General features: G+C 37.5%; 1 protein-coding gene across 3 annotated transcripts in view; it reads left to right on the top strand.

Annotated features, from left to right (window-relative positions):
- The window catches only part of LOC136875787 (leucine-rich repeat protein lrrA), a 129,157-nt gene that overhangs the window by 13,367 nt on the left and 91,004 nt on the right, over positions 1-24,786 (top strand). For all 3 annotated transcript variants that reach the window (XM_067149383.2, XM_067149386.2, XM_067149385.2), the window contains 2 exons: positions 6,639-7,805; positions 19,700-19,864. In XM_067149383.2, the coding sequence (XP_067005484.2) occupies positions 6,639-7,805; positions 19,700-19,864 (1,332 nt within the window). The remainder of the gene's footprint in view (positions 1-6,638; positions 7,806-19,699; positions 19,865-24,786) is intronic.

Below are 24,786 nucleotides of genomic sequence, written 5' to 3' on the forward strand. Positions count from 1 at the left end.
GATGTGGGCTGTGTGCCTAGATCCAGATTGAGGCATTCCTTAAGTAGCACTGCAGAAGGTTCCAGATACGACATAAAATAGTGCTGTAAGACTAACGGTACTCAACAGTACATAAAAACCTTAACAAAAAATACAAAATAGTGGGAGAAGTCCAGAAAGAATATTAATAATTTCCAATTAATTAATAATATAACAAAGGCAAAGCAAAAACCAGAAATGGCCTACGAAAAAGTAGAAAGGAGCGGAGGAATACATTCTCGGTACCAGTTAGAAATGAAGTTGCCGGTGACGCAATCATGTCAAGGTGATGCAACCAATCAGCAAGCAAGAAAAAGATGATGTAAGTCAACGGGGAAGAGAAACAAAAGGCAAGCAGTATTCATCTAACCTGTGACATGATTGCACATCGAAGAAAACTTGTATTAAATCAACGTAAGGCTACCATACTGAAGCAATTAAGGTAAGAACAACATATAACATTAATTCAAACAAGTAAGAGAGGTACCAAAAATAGTAAAAATTACCAAAAAATTGTACATTCATGAATGCATGAACCACACGTTAAGTGCTTCAGTATCGATGGAAGGAGTGATAAATTGTGTAGACATTGTAACAAAGAAATATCTCCATCAATTGCTCATGTGATCAAACTTATTAACAAGTTTCGGGAAGAAATGAAAGAGATTAAAAGGGTACAGGATCAGAGGGAGAGAGACCTAGGCAATTCATTAGAACTGTGTCACACTAAACTTCTGAAGAAACAGCAGGGTGATATAGCTCAGTGTTTGGCCAAGATCGAACTTTTAACGTAGGAGAATATCAATCTGTGTGCCAAAGTGAAGGCCCTGGAGAACCGTTTTGTAGATGGAGAACAATATTCCAGAAGGAACACCCTTGAAATACAGGGTGTTCCTGAGTGCCCGAATGAAAACATACTAGAAACTGTAAAGCAGATTGGAAGAGCTCTGGATGTAGAAGTGAAGGTCGAGATGGTTGACGCGTGCCACCGACTTCCTAAACAACCCAGCCAAGAACATAGAGCGATAGTGGTGAAATTCGAGCGGCGCTTCGACAAGGAGAAACTCATCGAACGTCGCCGGGTAAAGAGGAACCTCTCTATGAATCACATTGGACTCCCTGGAGACTCCATTGTGTTCGTGAACGAAAGCCTGGTTCCGGAGAGGAGGAAGCTTCTAGCTACTGCCCATCAGAAGAGGAGGGAGAAACAGTACGCTTTCTTATGGGTAAGAAATGGAACTATTAAAATGCGGAAAAGTCAGGGTTCACCAGTAGTGATTATTAATTGTACCGAAGATCTTGAAAAACTGTAGAGAGTGAGCTAGAATTGATAAATATTTACTATCAGAATGTGCGAGGAATGAGAACCAAATTAGACTCGTTTAATGAAAGTTTATTATTTAATGCCGGCCCCGTGGTGTAGGGGTAGCGTGCCTGCCTCTCGCCCGGAGGCCCCGGGTTCAATTCCCGGCCAGGTCAGGGATTTTTCTCTTGACCTGAGGGCTGGTTCGAGGTCCACTCAGCCTACGTGATTAGAATTGAGGAGCTATCTGACGGTGAGATGGCAGCCCTGGTCTCGAAATCCCTGAAGAACGACCAAGAGGATGCATCATGCTGACCACACGGCCCTTCATAATCTGCAGACCTTCGGGCTGAGCAGCGGTCGCTGGGTGGGCCAAAGCCCTTTCAAGGGCGTTAAGGGCCGTGGGGTTTGGTTTTATTACTTAATAATGTAGATATTTGTATATTAGGTGAAACCTGGCTTGATGACAGTGAGGTCTTTAGCACTGCATACCGAGTGTACAGACAAGACAGAGGTAGCAGCAGGAGAGGGGGTGGGGTGCTCATAGCAGTGAAGGAAAGCATTAAGGTCCTCAAGGCCGAAGGCTTTGCACATAGGGCAGAGACCTTGTTAAAATTATAACTACAGGGAGACATTTGTTTTGTTTGTGCTGTCTACATCCCCTCCGCCTCTTAATCTTGAGTCATATCAGGAAGTGCTAGAGTGGCTAGAAGCCCATTATTAAATTTACAGTCATAATGTGATCGTAGCAGGCGACTTTAACATTCCCACGATAACATGTACAGACCTCAAACCCTATGTTGGTAACAGTCAATGTCAGGTGATAAAAAATTGTATGAACCTTTTCGAACTAACGTCTCATAACACTGTGCAAGATTGCAATGAGAAAACCCTTGACTTAATTCTTACCAATTATACGCAACTAGAAGTTTCCAGGGACACATTCCCTCTCTTACCGGAAGATAAGCACTACCCTTCATTAAAATTAAATTTACCACTAAAAAGTGCTATAGAAAATTTCAGGCTAAAAGTTGAAACAGTATTTAATTTTAGGAAAGCTAAATTTGGGAAGCTATTCACGGAACTAAGTGACACTGACTAGACTGAGCTATACAGTAGCACAGCAATAAATTCGGCAGTAAATACTTTTTACAGTCAACTGTGCATGGTATTGTGGAGAAACGTTCCAGTGTCTAATTCACAGAGGCCTAATAAATACCCCTCCTGGTTCACTAGAGAAATTATTAGAGACTTAAAACAGAAAGATTTGCATAGGAAACGTAAGGGCATTTCCCAATATAGTGATATGAAATTTAAACAACTCAGAAGCAAAATTAAGGCAGATAATCAAGTAGCTTTAGGAAATATGTAACGACCATCGAAGACACCAGTGCATATGACTGTAAAAAAAATTGGTCTTATGTAAAAAGTAGAAAAGTAGTAGGAACTTGTAATAATAGCCTATGTGGTACAATAATGAGGAGTTAAAGAGTGGTGAATCAGTTATGGATGGGTTTGCTAGGTATTTCAGATCGGTCTGCTCTCAACACACTGCTCGGCATGATATTGTCACAGATAATACTAGTGACTCAGAAACTTTACACATCGATGAAATAACGGTGGAAGACATTGACAGAGCACTAAGAAATTTAAAGCCGAAGACATCTGCAGATCCGGATCAGATACCTCCATATATCGTAACGGGATGCGCGGAAATTCTTAGGAAGCCATTATATTTTCTTTATAATCTTGCTCTTTAAACACAAACTTTTCCTGATGTTTGGAAAAAGTCTCTTGGGTTTGCCCCATACTAAAATCAGATGATCAGCTGTTAATAAAAAACTATCAAGTGTGTGTATCCTATCAGCTTTTACAAAAGTTTTTGAGTTTATTCTTCATGATAAAATTAATTTACACATTGGACCACTAATATCTGACCAGTCCGGTCCTGTGGTGTAGGGGGCAACGCGTCCGCCGGTCACCCGGTGGCCCCTGGTTCGATTCCTGGCTGGGTCAGGGTTTTTTAATTGTAAGTGATTAATATCCCTGGGCTGGGGACTGGGTTTTTGTGTCATCCTTAACGTTCCTTTCCTCACATTCAACACTCTACACTTCCTCCATTCCAATATTACACGCAGGTTCATAACATTTCTATAGGTCGATGCCCTGAACAAATAGCATTTTAAAAAAATCTGACCAGCAACATGGGTTTGTATCTAGGAGATCTACAGTTACAAATCTGGTCAATCTGTGTCAGGATATATTGAGACAATTAGACAATGCGGGTAAGTGGACATTGATTTCACAGATTTTGAAAAGGCATTTGACAGCGTGGATCATGATATAGTTAAATAAAATTAGTAGACTTGGATTCTCGCGAGATTTGCTCAAAATTTTTAGTACTTATCTAATAGAAAACAATATGTTCAGTACCTTGGAAATTCATCTATGGAATATAATGTAAATTCGGGAATCGTTCAGGGTTCGAACCTGGGCCCAATTTCATGATTTTCATAAATGATTTACCTAAACATGTACAAAATTCCAACTGTCTCCTTTATGCAGATGACTTCAAAATATTTAGACTGGTTAGCTCAACACATGACTGCTACTTACTACATAAAGACCTTGATGATATTCTAATGTGGAGCCATATGAACAAATTAAAATTTAATGCCTCGAAATGTGTAACATTGTCATTCACCCGAAAAAAGAATAAAACTGTATTTCCATACAAGCTGGGTCCAAATGCCCTGCAGGAAGTTGACCAAGTCAGTGATCTTGGCTTCCGGCTTGACAAGGGTCTTACTTTCACTGCTTATGTAAACAAGTTGATAGGAGAGGCCTACCGGGCATTAGGATTTATTATATGGAGCACTAAACTGTTCAGGAAGACAAATTCATTCATGTACGAACAAAACTGCAATATGCTAGCATTGTATGGAATCCAAGGTTCGATAAATACACTGACTGAGTAAATGTCATGGGATAGCGGAGCACTGATGCGCAGGTGTGTTGTCTGCGCACCACACGCCCCCTGTGCCAGCGGCAGTTGTATACGAGACCTTGTGAGCAGTGGCTGTGCATGTGACAGTTGTAACATGGAACGTCGTCGTGAACTGACACCATTCGAACGGGGTATGGTGGTTGGTGCCCGGCGGATGGGAAGTGCGATTTCGGAAGTGGTGCGGAAATTCGGCTTCACACGATCAACCGTGTCCAGGGTGTATCGTGAGTGGTTGAATGCGGGTGTCACCGTCCACAACAGACGAACGACCGGCTGTCCAGCCACCCTCGATGACCGTGACTGGCGACATATGAGACGGATTGTCAATAGTGACAGATGGGCAACTGTGCAACAAATCATGGCTCAATTTAACACAGGCCATGCTAGACACGTCTCCCAGTGGACAATCCGTAGGAACATGGGTTCTATGGGGTATGGGAGCCGGCGCCGCACACGGGTGCCACTGTTAATCCAGCGTTATCGGGTACAACGATGCGCATTTGTCGCCAGTCACCAGGGATGGACACTGGAACAATGGCGTAACATGATATGGTCGGACGAATCACGATTTCAACTGCACCATGCCGATGGGAGGCACCGTGTATGACGCAGACCACATGAAGCAATGGATCCCGCCTGCCTCGAAGGTGTGGTCCAGGGCGCTGGTGTCTCTGTTATGGTCTGGGGTGCATTTTCCTGGTATGGAATGGGCCCCCTAGTTGTTCTGGAAGAGACTTTGAATGGTATGCGGTATGTTGAGCTGTTTGGAGACCATCTCCACCCATTTTTGGCCTTCCGGCGCCCAGGCAGTTCTGCGGTGTTTCAAGATGATAACGCGCCACCACATCGCTCCCACGTCACCTGGGAATGGTTCCAGGAACAAGCAGCGGAGGTCCAATGACTGCCATGGCCACCCAGGAGGCCTGATATGAATCCTATCGAGCATATCTGGGATATCCTGGAACGCAGGCTCCGTGCCATGGATCCTGCACCCATGAATAGACCAGCATTGGCGGCCGCTCTGCAAACGATTTGGTGTCAGCTGCGTCCAGAGGACTACCAGGGACTTGTCGACTCACTTCCACGGCGTCTCACTGCAGTTCGCAGGCCCAGAGGAGGCCCCACTCGCTATTAGGTAACTGTCCCATGACATTTGCTAAGTCAATTGTTACATTAATTAATTAGTTAACATTATTAACATTGGTTAATTGAAAGAATGCAAAAACGTTTTGTAAGATTCCTTCATCACCAAACACATGGCTTGTACCCATTTATGATGCAATACAAAAATTTAATAACCAGTGTCGGAATGACCAGTCTTGAAAATCAAAGGAAAATAATTGATGTCAAGTACCTGCATAAATTATTAAACAATAAAATTGATAACGTGAATTTACTGTCTTTATTGAATTTTCATGTACCTCGCTTGCACTCAAGAGAACGCAGCATGTTTAGGACTGAAAGAGCTCTGACGACCGCCCATAACCATTCACCACTCTATAGGTTATGTAACAACTATAATGAAGCTGTTAGCATTAACACTAACTTGGACTTCGACATGTCAATATACAAATTCATAAAACGTTTTTCAGCTACACTGCCACAACACTAAGCATTAAAATCACGTTGAAAGCTGTCAAAAAGTTATAGGTACTGAATAATTTAGTTATTAAGAAGTTTATTTTTATTTATTAAGACTTAAGACTTGTATCAGTGTAAAATAATTAATAATTTAGTTATTAAGTTTATTTTTAGTTATTAAAATCTAACACTTGTATCAATGTAATTTAATTCATAATTTAGTTATTAAGAATTGTATTTTTAGTTTTTTAGATCTAACATTTGTGTCAATGTAATTTCATAAGTACTTTTAGGTTTACTGTAATTGGGGTTTACTACCCTGTTGTAAACCAGCTATTAAAGAAAGAAAAGAAACCATATTCCCCTTCTGTACTTCGATACTGGTTCTCTAAGTGTTCTTTTATGATTCTGAAAATGGTTTTCTTTATAGGTTTCATTACACAGATTTCACAATAATTTTGATGATAATCTGTGTTCAGTTGTGTTTATAAATGGTATCATTGAATTTAGATTTTGGAATTTCATGACTGTGCATGTGTGTTGTGCTGTGTATATGATTTTTATTCTTATTATTTGCTTAAATCAATTGGGTTGAGTAAATTAACATATTAATTAACTAAAAAGGGTCTCTCTAAAAGTTAAAATGGAGTCTTGTGCCTAGAGCTATTGTCATTGTGTAAGTGTAAATGCTTCTTGACTTTAACTTGTTTTATTTTTCCTTCTTTACAGGAGTTGTCAGATGGTTTTTCTGCATATCTCCAAAATGTAACTACTCTCAATTTATCAAGAAACAAGCTGTGTAAAATTCCTTGTGGCATTGGAAAGCTTCAACGACTAGAAAATATTGATGCATCACGTAATGAATTGACATGCTTGCCAGATGACATTAGATTGAACAGTAATTTGCGTACACTAATGGTGGCGTACAACAAGATACAAGAATTTCCCCCTGTTATCTACAGCCTTGAAAATCTAGTTTACTTAGATCTTTCCAATAATTCTATTGGAAAAGTACCAGAGGAGATATGTACTCTTACACATCTGAAGAGTTTGAATTTATCAAATAACCTTCTCTTAGTTTTACCTGATTCTCTCGAACAGTTAAAAGAACTCTCCTACCTCAATGTATCTGTGAATAGTCTTTCAGAGCTCCCTAAGAAACTCTCTCTCTTCACGTTGACAGTTTTTATACTGTCACATAACTGCTTTATTGAAGTTCCTGATTGTATAATAGTTAACCTTCCAAATTTGGCGACATTAGATCTCTCTCACAATAAAATTCAGTTCTTTGACAGTGCTCCTAAATGTGTCGGCAAGTTGGTATCTTTAAATTTAAGTTACAATGCTTTTAGTGACGTTCCGCAGTGGATTTTTGGAAGTAGATGTAAGTCATTAACTGAACTGGACATTAGCAACAACAAAAACATGATTGGACCATCTCAGGTATCAGTGTATGCAAGACGAGGTGAGAAAGTTGGTGTGGCAAATACACTGCGGTGTCTGATAGCATCTAATTGTTGTTTCACATCGAGTTCACTTAAATTTCTTCATGGGCTTGAAGCTCTTGAGAAATTAGTTCTTGGAAATGGACTAGATAACAGTATTGGGAATGTTTTGTACACATTCCCTACAGAAACTTTGAATACATGTAAAAATTTGAAGCATATCAATCTGAAATCAGTGGCATTATCTGATATACCAGATAATATCGGAAGTTTTTCCAAAAAACTGCTTACTATGGATATTAGCCATAATAATATTTATTGGTTACCACCTACTATTTGTTATTTGACTACATTAGTCAGTCTCCAAATATCCCACAACCAGTTGGCGTACTTACCTGCTGAATTTGGTTTGTTAACATCTCTTGAGCAGCTAATATTGGATGGAAATAAGGTAAGAATTTGCTCGTTTAAAATTATGTATATATGTGTGTTTTTTTTAATTTTTAAATTTGTTGATACTTGGTCAAGATTTACACGCAAGTGTAGAATTAAGTCAAGTGTAAAAGAAAGGTACATGTAAAGGAATACATAATAGGATAAGCATAGAGATAAGTCAGCGTGGGAAGAAGGAGCAGCAGAAAGAAGAGACAAGGATGTTCTCTACATCTTCATTCACAGCTGTCTTAACCTTTTCGCTGCTGAATTCTTGGACAGGCTGGTGCGACCCCAGTGCTAAATTTTTTCAGCCAACAACGTCATCAAATATTATTGCCAATTTAAACATAAAATACAAGCATTAACTACAGAATAACATTTTGAGACAATATTTTAACTCACCAGTGTGTTCCTACAGTGTTGGAGACAGTTCCAGGGTTCGATTCCATATGAGGTGGTGAAAATTTCGTCCATTAAGAAGATGCTTCGAAATTTTAATTTGTATTATCGGCTATGCCTATTTATGTACAATGCCAAGTCATACACACGATTAACAGTAGAAAGATCAAATTAAACCCACAATATTGATAAATATAGGGCGGAATTTGTCATAAACTTAGCATCAACTGTTTGTTTATAAAATCTGTTTGCTTCATCCGCTACCCTCACCGACGTCTGTTCATTCACAAATACCCCAAAATCCATTTCAGGGCATTCAGGGGTCAAATTATTATTTGACATAGCTAGGTTTGGCGCTTGAAATGCATGCGCCTTTGGCGTAAACTCGTCGTCCGACCACATGGGCAGGCTTACGTCAGTGTCATTTCTTCCCCTCTCTGGCAGCAAATCATCACCTCTATCAACATTATTATCACTCCCCATCACTTCACTGATATCCACAATATCAGTACCGTCACTGTCGAAATCCACGTCAGACTCCATTTCCTCTAAAAGAGTAAGAATATCCTCTGGGTGCATGTTACGATCATGAGCGACAGCAATGATGGAAACACTAGAGTATTTGTTTACATGAGATGACAAAAGATAAATGTTTATACTGCAGGCTGTATGCGAATAGAAAGTTGTTCTAAGGTTAGCAAATAGATGGCAGGAACTTAAACAAATGTTTCAAGACATATCGAATATATTCGATCGTAGCACTGACGGCGCAAAGTTCAGGACGAGTATACTCGACCACAGCACTGGCGGCTCACTTCGCGGAGAACGAGTATACTCGATTGCAGCAGTGAAATAGTTAATATATAGAGGGAGTTCGGAAACAACGTGAACCAGGTATATGAGCGTTAGAGGGTTGGTCAAACTGATACATTTTTTGAAAAAAGTAATTCGATATGTTGCACCGTTGACATTTTATGAGCTGCTGAAGTTAGCTAATCGGATCACTTCGCGGGCGAATTCAAATGGGCTTTGCGAGGCGGTGTTGCTAAATCTGTACGTGGCCTGAGACTGGCATGAGGGCACCAGTCAAAGAATAAAACTTTTCCAGGGGAGGGTTTGAATACAGACCTCCGAACTGACAGTTACACTAACGTACACTACAGTGACACCACGGAAACCAACAGTGTGTTTGTGTTTGATGCTGATTTCTTGGCGTTGCTCTCCTCATGAACATAGGATCTCTCCTCATGAACCCCAGTTCTTTTGCATCCATTATGTTTATCCTATTACAGTATGTATTCCTTTTCATGTACCTATCTTTCTGTATATGACTAGATGCAGCCAATGACCTAGATGTTAGGCCCTTATAAGCAACAATCACATAATGACTTGATATGTCACTTCTTTGTTCCTTCTCATTACTTATATTGACATGTTGGAATCCTTTCTCCTTCTGTAGTGGTTTCAAAACTTTCTAGTCCACAGACCCCTTGCAAAAAAAGTAAAATTTCACAGATCCCCCTCTCTGAGTTTTGAAATAAAACAAACTGAAAATATGTTACAAACTGTATATTTTGATTCAGATTTATAAAAATCAAAAGGTTAAATTACACTTTTATTTAAACAATGCTTTCGAACAAAACTCTGCAATGTTGGATTTAATGTCCGATTATTTCAATATCAAGAAAGCCTCAACTTCAAGTTTATTTCAGACACATTTTTGGGAGAATGCAGTTTTACAAAAATGAGTAGTGAGGAACACAAAGCATTTTAAAACTTCTGCTGAAAGTTCAGGATAATCAGCCGTGACATATAACCAACCTGGCAGAAGTAATAGGATTTTTGGAGGGAGGAAAAAGAGTCGCTTGGTTCATTGAGGTGGATAGACCTTGAAGGAGTGGGAATCACACATAATGACATCCAGGAGCGTGTCCCACTTAAGAAGAAACTTGAAGCGTTCCAGGGTTTCCGAGACAAGCCAAAATTAAAAGCTAGAAAGGCATGGGCACAGGAGAGGAAAGAACGACACCAAGAACGCATGCGGAAGTATTGGGCAGATATCAAAGTCGGAAATAGCCAATTGAAATGACGTGGTCCAAAGTTGGCCGATATGTCATGAGTGAATGAATGAATGAATTTATTATTATTATGACATATAACCAAAAGTCAGCAAGTTGTAATTGTGAAAACAGTAATTTTAATGAACTGTCAGTTGAAAATTCTGCCAAAGGATATTACTGTATTGTAAGAGAGAGATTGGTTGATAAGCCCATCATCAGATGTACAGTATTCCTTTATCTGCATGTCACTTTCATCAGTCACAAGGCAAGTGCAGTTGTTCCAAATGTAACTTAATTACCATTTAGGATCACCCTTCAAACATGTACTCTGACATTTGGACAAAATCTGTCATATAAAGAATTTGCTCGAAGATTTCAGAGTCTAATCTCTGAATTCACACATTTAATTTTTTAAAAATCATTCCCTAGTTTTTATCTGGAACATAAAACATTGAAAAAATAAAGTTATATTCTGTATCTTCTTAAAACTGTCTGTGGACCCTCTCGAAAATGGCTTTCTCTTCCCACATTGCCCTGTCATTATGTTTATCGTATGATGTATTCCTTTTCATGTAGCTATCATTTTATGACTTGATTTGTCATTAGGGAAGGTAGGTAGGTAGGTAGGTAGGTCGGTCGGTCGGTCGGTTGGTCGGTCAGTTTCAAATGAGCATAGTTTGAACCAAGCTTGTTTGATCATTGCCCAGTATTGTCACATCTTCTCCCTGTGTAACTATGCTCTGACGAGAGGGGTAACTTTCTTCTTCAGAGTTTTTTCCTGAAATCCATGGACTTTCTTCAGGATCTGTCTCACAATCTGACTGTTTTGTAAGTCTGTCAGCACCAGTTCTTTTATGACCTTTTCAGTGTCTCTCAGCCAAGTGGTAAGGACTTTTTTTCCCTTGTGGTTACACTAACACATCAAAGGTGTTCAGTGACACACGGATGGCACAGTCACAGAACCTCTCTATCTGGGAGTAGAGCTCTGAATTGTGACATCTCCAGTATTCCCCATATTCCACTACCGGGCTTAGGATCTTTCTGAGAATTCTTCTCTCTCAGAGACCCAGTTTTTCATTCAAGCCTTTTGAGTTTAGTGACACACTCCATCGCATTACAGGGTTTCTGGTCAGATGACTGTAGTGTTTCAGCTTTGGATTGTGTGACAGACATTGCTTGTTGTTGGTGTTTTGAGTCACTCGAGTTTGTTTACTCTCACACAAAAAGTGCTTTCTCAGACGACTTGGATACCATCTGGTCACTAAGGTACTTAAATTTGTCCACTCAGTTTTACTTTATTCTAGTGACAGCTGCCTGTTAGCCTCTTTAATATTGGTAAAGTACTTGGTTTTATCTGGCGACACCTAGAGTCCTGCTGTGGCCACCTGTCTTAAGGTACAGCCGTGGCATTTGCCTGATGTGAAAATGGGAACCACGAAAACCATAATTGACCTGGATCACTGCTACTTTCAGATACTCAGCGGTCAGTGCCATGTCACATACAAAGGCTGGACTATCTGCTTTCAGCCCTTCCGTCATGTGACCCAGATAGACCCTACTCTGTGCACACAAGCTAAGCAGTTCCTTGTACCATCCTCTCATAGTTTTTTTAAGGATGTAGTTGAAGAGAAGTAGGGAAAGTCTGTCACCTTGTCTGACCCCTGTTTTGATCTGAAAGGTTTCTGGGATCTCACCTCTGAATTTTTTTTTTTTTTTTTTTTTTTTTTTGCTAGGTGCTTTACGTCGCACCGACACAGATAGGTCTTTTGGCGACGATGGGATAGGAAAGGCCTAGGAGTTGGAAGGAAGCGGCCGTGGCCTTAATTAAGGTACAGCCCCAGCATTTGCCTGGTGTGAAAATGGGAAACCACGGAAAACCATCTTCAGGGCTGCGGATAGTGGGATTCGAACCCACTATCTCCCGGATGCAAGCTCACAGCCGCGCGCCTGTACGCGCACGGCCAACTCGCCCGGTACCTCTGAATTTAACCTTGGAGGAGGAGAGAGAGAGAGTGAGAGTATGCATGTGTCAGGGTTTGTAGTATTACAGTATATTCTTTCTTTCTTTCTTTCTTTCTTTCTTTCTTTCTTTCTTTCATAACAGGGATACAGACAATGCTCATCTGAAATTATCAAAGGCATGTCCATAGTTGACATAGTTGTATAGATAGTTCTTATTATTCTTACACAATGTGTACAGAAATAATAACAATATTCAAAAATATGATGATAGTAATAAAAGAAATAAGCAACTTTATTTGAAATCAATAAATAAATAAATAAATAAACAAACAATGACAATATGATAATTAATTACATTCAAAAATTGTAGTGGTGTACAAATTTTACCAATAATAATAAATCATAATGCACAATTACCTGACAAACAGTAGTGAAACAAGAAAGACAAAAGAATAAAGACAAAAAAACTAAAACAGTAATGATTATATGTATACTCATTTTTAAGTTAACTTCTTGCAGTTGTATCCTTATGCCATCTATTTATTTGTAAAGAATTATTTTAAAAGGTACCATAAAGTCTTATTTGTTATATTTCATTGCCATTTTAATTAGATTGCTCACACTTATTTATGTAGTGATCAGGAGGAAGCAATGCTGTAGAATGGTTGATGCAAGCACAAGTTAACCTTTGTATTCAGGAAACTGTGGATTATAATTATGCTGTTTATGGATTTGTATAAGAATGTCTGTTGGACTATACCTCTACAACAATTTGCTAATGACATGTAATTAAAATCAATTAACAGATGTTTGTAAGAAATTCTCTTGATGTATGATGAACACTTATATTTTTTATAATACGAATACCATAGAATTATTTTTTTCTATTTCTGAGTGCAAGAAGTGAGGATTTCAGACTATACGTGCATTTTGTAGCTTGCTTCTGATGAGTAAATTAAATAAAGTCTATATAGATTACACATTGTTAAATTCCCATTGATTCCTCATTATAGAACTTTCCAATTTGTATGATTCGTTGACAGTTCTTTCTACATGAACACTGAAATACATTTTTTAAATGACAGTAACACCACAATTTTTCACTATCTTTGTAATATTTTCCCTTTACGTGTACAATCAAAAGAAGGGAGAATTTCGATTCTCAATAATGTGATTACGAGAAACCAGATTTTAAAGGGAAAAATATTCATTACAAAAAGGACAAAAAAGAGGGAAGTATTCATTTAAAAGGACAAAAAAAGGGGAAAATATTCATTAAAAAGGGACTATTTAAAATAGGGAACTGGTCAAGAGATTAAAGGAAATGAAAAGGTAGGCAAAATCAGTTAATCGCTTCTAATTTAACTTTATTGCATTAAAGAATGGTATTTAATTAATTACACGTTCAACATTTCAGTATGTTAAGGATATAGGCCTATTCTCTTTTATGAGTTGTCCTTGTGTTACAGTGTTTATTGCATTTAGAACGAATTGAACCTGATGACATTTAACATTTTGATATGTTTGAAGGTCAAATTTTGTCTTTTTGTATTTAAAATATCTTTATACAAAGAAAATGAGCACTCAGCATCAACAGAAACCAGTGGGGAATACTTGGTTTTTACTCTAAACTCTAAATCAGTGCACTTCACTAGTTTTTAAATATCTGGATTCTTTGATAAGATTTTTTTTTTTTTTTTTTTTTGCTAGGGGGTTTACGTCGCGCCGACACAGATAGGTCTTATGGCGACGATGGGATAGGAAAGGCCTAGGAGTTGGAAGGAAGCGGCCGTGGCCTTAATTAAGGTACAGCCCCAGCATTTGCCTGGTGTGAAAATGGGAAACCACGGAAAACCATTTTCAGGGCTGCCGATAGTGGGATTCGAACCTACTATCTCCCGGATGCAAGCTCACAGCCGCGCGCCTCTACGCGCACGGCTAACTCGCCCGGTAGTTTGATAAGCTTGCCTTAAGTTTTTCTTTTGTAAATCCCTCAAACATGTCAGTTCTTTCAACCACACTCCATTGCACCTCCTTGGATAAGCACTGCTCTTCCAGTTGCAAGATGCCGGCAGGAAGAAACTTGAACGTATGCAAAGTTCGGATATGGAGGCATTTGCAACAATATATTCAACCCTTATTGCTTCACGTACCCTATGCAAAGCATGGGCGATACAAGTTGTATGGTGGAGATTAGAATATATAAGCTTCAACTGTGCAAAAAGCTGAGACCATGTATGATGCTTGGTCCATAACAACTTGCCATACTTTGTTGTACTGTATTTCTGATGGCCAGAGTTTAAAACAGCAGTCATTGAAACTCTGCATTATAGATGTAGAGTTGACATTTTCCAATTCGTACATGCTGGGCTGAGTGGCTCAGATGGCTAAGTCGCTGGCCTTCTAACACCAACTTGGCAGGTTTGATCCTGGCTCAGTCCAGTGGTATTTGAAGGTGCTCAAATACGACAGCCTTGTGTCGGTAGATTTACTGGCACGTAAAAGAACTCCTGTGGGACTAAATTCTGGCACCTCGGCGTCTCCAAAGACCGTAAAAGTAGTGGGAAATAAAGCAAATAACATTATTATTATTATTATTATTATTATTATTATTATTATTATTATTATTATTATTATTATCATAATCAGTTTGTACATGGCAGCCAACATTGGTTTTGATGGATCTCCTGTCATTGGCATCACAAGAAAGTGAATCGGATGCTTCATCCAAAGTGAAGCAAACTGGGTGGTCTCCCACAACCTCCTTAACTTTTTCTACATTAGCTTCATAAATTGGTTGTAGGTAACTCTTTCTAACTGTACTTTCATCAGGGACACTGCGTTGTGTGTATTTTTCCAAGAAACTCTTCATTGATGTGTTATTTACCTTATTTAAAGGAATTCCACATTGAACAAAGGTAACTGTGAGGTCACTGTAAAAAAAATTTTGTTCCCTGCTTTTTTGTTCAGCCTTCTGAAAAGATTCCTGGAAAAATGATTTTCGAAACTTTCACACAAATAGCTTTGTTTTTCTCATGTTTGGCATACTTGAGATGCTGAATTATTATGTCCTTTATATGTTTTCCGTCTCCTTTAATATCAATATCGCATAGAGAATGTTGAATAACGGTACCATCCGTTTCGATTAAATTGTCCTTGAAACTGCTTACCGCACTTCACATTTTACTGCTAAAAGACGACTTCGCCATCACTGTTACAAGCTACTGCTGTTTCCTGCTGCCACTTAACGGTGCATGCTATTCTCTATGGGTCTGCTTCTGCTACTGAAGTGAGCAAGCAATTGTAACTGCTTCACACATTCTGGAGGGGATGCGACAAGTCCAACAACACCTGCGGGTGGCGTGAAAGGGTGCAATGGGTGAATTCAACTCTGGGGTGAGTTCAGTATAGAACCTGTGTTAATTCTTTCCTCCTTTTCGCTGCACCAGTATTTTATGCTGGTATTTTCTCTCAGAGTGAAATAAATTCTTGAGGTATTTGCTGTATATTCTGAAAAAAAGGGAAAATGAGTACAAATGTAGGAGAAAAAGGAAACAAGGGCTGTAAAAAGGGAAGTTAAAACACATGGCAATCTTGAGTTCCAAATACAATTTTCACCCATAGTATCGATTATTTCTTGTTCCCAATTAAATTTTTTTAAAAGGTATTCCTTTAAAATCCGGTCTCTAGTGATTTCAGAGCATTTCTTTATATTAAAGGTGAGTCTCTTCCTTACACTTCAATCATAGCCATTGTTTGTCTCATGCTGAAGCTTTGTCGAGTCGTCATAACATGAAATTAGTTTACCGTATATAATTTGAAGTCATCAGCAAACATTAGGCACTTTGAATATTTCACTACTTCTGGTAAGTCACAGCAAATAACATGAAGAATAAAGGGCCAAGGTTTTATCCTTGGGGCACTCTCAAAGTAATATTAAATTTGAATGATGAACTATGACTATATGTAACATATTGTTGCCGTGATGACAGATAAGAAAAGATCAGGTAACATATCTGGAGCTAAACAAAAATTTGATAATTTTTGTAATTTTGTTAAGAAGAAAGCCACACTTTTCAGTGTTGACTCAGTTAAAAGTAACGTAATAACTCTTCAGTCTGTCAAACATACAGATTAAATATAAATATTATACTACAACATACCTGTAAAAAACATTATTAAACAAGGGGTAAAAATACACACTATTAAAGAAAGAACGTCAGGTTTTGTTCTTAGAAGAATACCAGATTCTATCAAGTCACACTCAAATATTTAGAAATAATATTTAGGAACTTAAATTCTAGAACTTATCTTAATAATGTCCTCCTTTATCTCCACTCCAGTTTTAACTGCGAGGTGTTTTGGATAACCATTGCTCTATCATTGGCCTGCCGTAAGAGGCACTAAAACGGCTCAGGAGCATGGGTTGGTGATCATGGTACCCTTAGCTGAGTCCTGACATTGCTTTCAACTTCCTTGTGCCAGTTCCTCACTTTCATCTATCCTATCCAACCTCTCTTGGTCAACTCTTGTTCTTTTCTGACCCTGACAATATTAGATTACAAGGCATAGGGAGTCTTTCATTTTCTTACCCTTTGTAGCCCTTGTCTTTCTTTTGCCGATACCTTCATTTTTCAAAGTGTCGGATTCCTCCAATTTTTTCCTCTCTGATTAGTGTTAAAAGGATAGTTGCCCAGTTGTACTTCCTCTTAAAACAATAATCACCACCACCCAGTATCCATCTGCCTAAACCAGTTCTGGAAGTTAAAATCTTTTGAGGGATATGGAATCTCTTTCTGAGTTTCATTGTTTTTTTCTTTACACCACGTTCTTGTGCTTCTGTGAATTTCAAAATGACCGATGCTAAGGAGCAAAGAATGCACATTCAGTTTTGCTTCCGACCCAGTAAAAGTGCAGTTAAAACCCATCAAATGCTAAGGACAAGCTTTAAGCCAAACAAGAACATTTGAGTGGTTTAAGTATTTCAAAGAAGGCCAGGAATCTGTGGAATGTGACATACATTCGGGTTGACTGTAATCATGCACAATTCCTGAAATGATCGCAGAAGTGCATGAAGTTATCCGTGAAGATGTGAGATGACTGCGGGAAGATGTGATGTACAAACAGGCTGACTTGGAATAATTGGGCCTAGTTACATCATCGTGGCAATATGCCCACACACTCGTCACTCATTATGAGGCAGCACATCATGACATGACAAACATGACCACCATTCCACCACCTCCCCACTTACTCGTCTGTTCTGACTCCATGCAACTTCTACCTATTCCCTAAAATGAAACTCTGGATTGAAGGGGCATTGAAGAGATCCAAGCAGTTCACAGGAGATGCTGAACTCATCAAAGCCAGGAGATTTTCTTGAGTACTTCCTAAAATGGAAAAATCACTGGAATTGTTGCATTCAAGCCCAGGGTGATTACATTGAAGGTGATGCTGGAAATTAGGCAAATTCTCGAAAATTCGGGCTAGAACGTCATATTTGTAAAAGACTTACTGCCCCATTAAGAGACATTATGGACATGAATGGTACTGAGTATGGTAGCAAATTAATTCACCTCAATTAAATTGTTAAATATCATTCTACCATAGCAAGTACTCCCAATTTCAGTAGAAAGGAGCCGTTTCCTGGAACTGTCGGATGAAACACCTTGATTTCCCAATTTCATTCTGTTTCCATCTGACGTAAGGATACTCTCCCTCTCCTAGGGCCCCACCGGCACTTTTCTTCAATATAACAACCGAGTGTCATTGGTGTCACAATAGTTTTTTTGAACGTAAATTTGACTGACCTAGTGTAATACATAATTTGGTAATTCAGCAATGATGTAATTGTAAACAAGTTTGTTTGATTTTTAAGTCATGAATGTGCCACTTTTTTATTGACTAAAGTTTTTGAAAAAAAAATGGTCAGATTACTTGTCTATACAGACAATCAAAACTTTTTAGATTTTTAAAGTGTATTCATAATTCAGAGGGCAAATTCCAAGAAGTTTCAACAATAGCATATGTGGATATTTTTCTTAATCTCTAAATCAACAGAGACTATACCAATGATGACATTGTAATGAATGTTCACGAAAAGTTTTAGATTTTATAGATTTTATAGATCTTATTATTGTTTATGTGTGTGTTGTTACCACAAAGATGCACATACGAAGTGTTGTCAGTTGTGTACAGTTTTATTTACACATTGTAGACACATTATGCACACATCAATAAACCACCATTTTGAACACTAGACTTCTACAAAGTAGAAGGAGAAGAAGAGACTGCAACACTTGCATGTCAACCAACGCAACAAATTCACACATTCGATTAATGACTTGCATTCATCACTCTCACTAAAATAACTTCACTCAACTCCCAAGACTGCCTCTTTATATACGTTGCCTGGTCAGGCTTCTAGAAGAATATGACACATGTTTTCTCGTAATTTCGAGAGTCTCCAATAACTTATTTACAATGAATGGATTTTTCTGTAACTCTCTAGTGCCAAAGATACGTTGTTCTGAACTATTACCATGTGTTGCACAACATTGTATTGGTTTTATACAACATATATACAGGTAATAATAAATTATATACTATTAATTACGTGTTCTTATATCAAATAAACTCTTATTAATATACATACAAGCAAACGTGTCGTAACATAACCTCACATACAACACACAAATAGTAAGACCACAATTTATACCAAATAAAGTCCGGCTATAACTACATAAATAATAATAATAATAATAATAATAATAATAATAATAATAGATGTAAACAACTTCATAGCCACTCCATAATAATAATAATAATAATTATTATTATTATTATTATAATATTTGAGTTTGATATTTCCATTATTTACCCATGGGTTTCCAAGTTTCCAAGTTGTACTAGTCCATTACACTTGCATTATGTGTTTATCGTTTAGTTTTTAAGTCACTTTATATATGTAGCTGGAGATGGTCACACACTGACCACCAGTTATTGGGAGATAGTGGGTTCGAGCCCCACTGTCGGCAGCCCTGAAGATGGTTTTCCGTGGTTTCCCATTTTCACACCAGGCAAATGCCGGGGCTGTACCTTAATTAAGGCCACGGCTGCTTCCTTCCAATTCCTAGGCCTTTCCTATCCCATCATCGCCATAAGACATATCTGTGTCGGTGCGACGTAAAGCAAATAGCAAAAAAACACAGTGACCACAACTGGTACTACTTCTTATGAGATAGGATAAGATTTTGTGCACCATGTTTTATATGGTGTTTATTCCTAATAAAAAGTCCTTTTCTACTGATATGTAGCACATACATTTGACAAACAGGAAAGAGGACCTTGTGAAAAATAGCCAAGTATAATTAGCAGTCCAACCTCCAGTGATTCTGGAATTGAATGGTCAAGATTGTATATAAACCTTCTGTACAGTATTCTATATGTTTTGTCAGTTTGTATATTTTGTAATGGGGCTTTCTAACAGTTACAGGCCCTACCAGAGAGTTTTGGCAGTCTTGCCAACTTAAAAGTTCTTGATCTCTACGATAACATTTTCGCTGAATTACCTGATGTTCTACTGAGGCTAGAGAAATTAGAAGCCTTAGACATTGGACTTAATTGCTTCTCTGTTGACAGCTTGCCAGAACAGGTAATTTATTCATTACAATATTTTAATAATATATAGCATAGTTTGCTTACATTCTTATCAATTTATTCTTTAACCCTTTCAGACCCTTTTTTTTTTCTCTAGACGAACAAAAACATTTTTTCAGTTTAACATTCAAGAAAGATATAATATTATGATGTTAGAACAAAGAAAAACCAAAAAAACAAAAAAAAGAAATGAATTTGGATCATCAGTTGCAAAGGAACATGCTGACCATTAACTTTGAAATGGCTTGCACCTGAAAATCTTACACTGTCAATCAGTACAGAGTTTAACCCATATCAGTTGCTTTTTACTCATTGTGTTGGTCGGAAACTACTTCTTTGCTGGTCTGGGTGCTCTTTATGACTTCAGCCATCTGCGACAAACTAATTTTGCACAAGCATATCACCCGCTCTGACTTAAATCTCAGTTCAAATCAACAGCTTAGAGGCTGGGGTTTATTTACTTTTCGTAATGAGTAAACAGTCTTCTATAGGTGTAGTCTTGTGCTTGCGACCACAATTTCCTTTGTTCAGGTATGAAAATTACCCATTTTCTCAGTATCACTTCAAAATTGAATTTATCTTAGCCACACTGGTAACTCTTTGTGAAGTAATTTGTCTTTGTATCATAGAAGTATGCTCAGTGTCACAATTTTTAAATGTTTCAGTGGGTGGTACCCATTATCAATTTGCAGTACAGTAACACGACACCATATTGAAAGCATATGCAACCTTACTTGGAGACATTCAACTAGTGACGGTATTATAAATAGGGACTGGAAAAATTAGCATATATTTTCTGAAAATTAGATTTTTTAAATGAGAATAAACTCACCCACAGTTAGCATTCTTTGTTAGGATCCACAACAAATTAAAATGCTTAAATCCACAAGAAAAATTGCTTTGTTAAGTGGTTTTCACTGTTAACATGTTTTACAATACAGTACTGTCCTTTTTTACCCACACGCCTCTGCAATAATTACAAAATTTGCAAAACACTGTCAGTGAATCTGTGGCATCTAAAGCTTAATTTGAATATCGCCGAGCTCTCTAATGGGCGTTGATAGCTGTGCGCCTCGTAACCTCAACAATTAATGCAGATTTATTCTCTTCCTTGTGCGCAACGAAGTTCAAACAGGAATGACGGGAAGTGCAAATACACATCTCACATCTTGTCCTGTGCCAATATAGCTTGTCAGTAATAATCGATAGAAAAGTTGTATGAAACCAGAAATTCAGGAAGAAAATGACCCACATTTCGCGTCTTGTAGATATTGTTTATTGGTAATAATCAATATCGATTATTAATCCATCAATTCAATTAATTCTAGTTGATAACGATGGTTGAAAATAGAATTTTGGACGTTTCTCTGTTGATAAACATGGTTTTTGCCACACACAAAAAAACTGCATTTATAATGAATTCCCTATAAAATCACAAGTATTTGCAAATTTTGCATTATTCACATTTTCAGTTTAAATTTGCATTAAAATTCACGGCTATCACAAAATGCAAAATTTCCCACTCCCTAGTTATAAAGAACATCCAATAATGTCCAATAACGTTAACAATCACTGGCCATACACCTACAATGCTATTCACTTAAAAATGGGAACAGTATTTATTAGTAGAGCCCTGCGCAGATATACAAAATAATATCCGCATCCGCGAATGATTGTCCGTGGATATTGTAAATATTTAACAACAGTATATTACACCCAAGGTACTGAAATGGATAGATCTGTTAACATAATACAATAGGCCTGACACCTGGCACCAGGACCCCTACAGTCGCAGGTTTATGAGGGATTTTCTCTTGCGACAACTACCGACGTATTGACCTTTGTTCCTTCCTTCCATTAATTGCGGGCAGGAGTCAGGTAGGCTCTTTATATATTACCATTCTCTCACACCACTGTCAAGGGTCGCCTAATCACAAGCAAAAATAAGTATACCTGAGTGAAAATGAATAAACGTCATTATTTACAGATCATCAGCAAAATTATCCGCACTGCATACAGTTTGTACCCGCCAAGACACTAACTCTATTTATTAGGAACACACAATTCTGCCTATATTTGTTATAAGAAGTCTCGAAACACGGCTGTGTTCAGGTTAATTTGCATGCTGTTGTAGTTCTGTATTTGAGATAATGAATTGCAAAGATCAATATCAATCAATCAATACTGATCTGCATTTAGGGCAGTTGTCCAGGTGGCAGATTGCCTATCTGTTCTTTTCCTAGCCTTTTCTTAAATGATTTCAAAGAAATTGGAAATTTGTTGAGCATTTATTTATTATTTAGATTTCAAATTATGTATAATTTATCATATTATGTATCCATTGCTTTCTATTTAGATTCTGCTTTGACTCCACAATTCTTTAGGAGTAAATAATTGTTACACTATCTTAACCTTCCTCACCTTCCAGGTATGCTTTTTTCTTTTGATGTTACCTGAAACAGAAATGGTAAATTAAAATATGTTTGCATTTTGTTTGCTGGGACCTTAGAGACCTCAAGTGAGTACCATGTTATATTTTGCATAGCGTTATACTGACTTCACTACTCTTTTTTAACAGTAAATAAAATACCCTGATGGACTGCTTTCAACTGTGTGGAACAGCCATCCCAGCAGCTGTGACCTGGAAAAGGAACACTTGATGTCTTGTGTTCATTACCAACTGTATGGTTAGAAAGGTATTTTTGTATGAAGTGAAATTTGAATGTTGTCTCTCTATTGAAAATCTTTGTGCTTGTACCCTCCTTGGGATACCGTATATCAGCTAACCAGGTGGTTATTGGCCCAATTTGTGATGTTTCTAGGCCTTGCAGATTGTGTGATCTGTTTTATTATAAAAAAAGCAGCACATTTTAATTGATTTGTTGCATGTTCAACAGGTCAAGAGGGTTAGTATCTGACAGCAATGTGACTTTTCTGCGAAGGTTAGATCAGCATTAGAATGAAAGACATTGATGATGCCTGCATGATGATGTGCAGATGTTAATGGTCATGATAATGTTTTAACACATTGGAAACGGCCATATTTGAATGTGCTGCCCTCCAGAAATCACAGGAATTTTTAATGGTTTTGAAATTTTTTCAATGCTAGAGAAAGCAATTATTATAATAACTTTTGGAATATATAGAAAGGCCATGCTTTCCTCCACACAAAAATGAGTTTTAGTTATCATAAGAGTTTAGAAATATTTAAAGATAAATTTATGAAGATAACAAAAATATTCTGATACATTTATGGAAGCCAGTTGAGTTAATACTTTGAAATTTAACAAATATTGAGGACACGTCTACTAAAACATACTAATACAGGTTCTAACCTAATCGGTCAGTTGGCGCGGGTTGTTTACGACCAGTAATTTGCTTTCCCCCTATTTGCGCCTGATGCATTGAGCTGCTACAGGCTGTCATCTGTACACAGGGAAACAATCCACATTTTAAGGGAGCATTATGAAACTCTATTACAGAACCCTCTTCACACCAATTATTTAAAATTATGGACATGATATAGGTTTTTTGGGCTTATGCCATGTCAAAAAAATAGGTGAAATTCTTCACATTTTGCAGAGAACTTCGCTGCGCATTATAATTCAGAATGTTTTTCCATTTTTAACCACTTGCTGGTTAAATATTATCATGTATCAACTTTCTTAAATTCACAAGGTCACAATTAACTGTTGTATTATTCACCTCATTTTTAGTTACAAGCCTTGTAAAGCTATCAATTTAATAATTTGCACTTGTTAATTTTTACAGCTTATAAATCTCATACTTTGTCCCATATTGGCTCAACGCAGCTAAGGTTAAGTTATAAGCAGATTCCCACCTTCCAATACTTGTCAGTTTCCTATAGCTAGTTTGTTGTTTACATGACATAATCCAGCTACCTGTTCTATTTTGTATACAACTGGAGATTAAGCTGAATTATTGGAAGGTGGGAATCTCCTTATAACTTAACCTTAGTTGTTAATTTTTATACACAACCTTTTAAGATTCTTTTTAATACAGTCCTATTTTAACGTTAAATCAGGTGCCTGATTTTATTTTTAAGGTCAAATCATGGCTGATGATGCCTACATAATTAAGGCAAAACATGTAACATATTTTTAAATAATATGTTTGAAGCCTCTCTGGTATTCACCTAACTCTTGATCAAGGTGTTCTTTGATCCGATTATATCTTACACGTGCAGGCAAGGATGGAAATACCTCTGTAGTTGTCTGGATTACTTCTTTCGCCTTTCTTATGAATTGGATTAATTTATAGCTGTTGTCTATTGTTCTGGGAATTTTTCTGATATCCAAATCTTTTGTAATATCATATGGAGGGATGTCAGAGTCGCACTGTTGGCATATTTCCACATCTCTTCTCCACATGCTTTATAGTTCATTTCCTTAAGCACTGTTTCAACTTCTTTTGCTGTAGGTGGATTTAAATTTTCTAGTTTATTTTTTATTGGGTTATGTATATCACTTAATAAGAGCGTTTCAGGTTCATCACCGTTCAAAGGCTTGTTAAATGCTTCTGCTATGATTTCTGCTTTTTCCTTATTATGCGCTATTTTTCCATATTTATTTTTCAACAATAATGTGGGGGAGGTGGTTGTGTTTTTGCAATTGTTTACCAAAGGCTTTGTTATAATTTCTAGAATTGGTTTTGTAATCATTTTCCTCAATAGAGTTTATTAAATCTTTTTGATATTTTCTCTTAATTCTTCTAATAGTTTTGGGTGAATTTTTTTCTGATATTTTTGAGGTTAGTGGCATTTTCTTCTGTTTTGTGGGCTTGAAATGTCAACTAAGCTTGATGTCTTTCTTTATGCACTCTATCACAATCAGAGGTCCACCAGGCATGTCTTTTCCTTGGATTAAATGGAGCTCTAGATCTTCTGCATTCTGTTTA

Source organism: Anabrus simplex, chromosome 6 (assembly GCF_040414725.1).
Source record: "Anabrus simplex isolate iqAnaSimp1 chromosome 6, ASM4041472v1, whole genome shotgun sequence".
NCBI classification, from domain to species: Eukaryota; Metazoa; Arthropoda; class Insecta; order Orthoptera; family Tettigoniidae; genus Anabrus; species Anabrus simplex.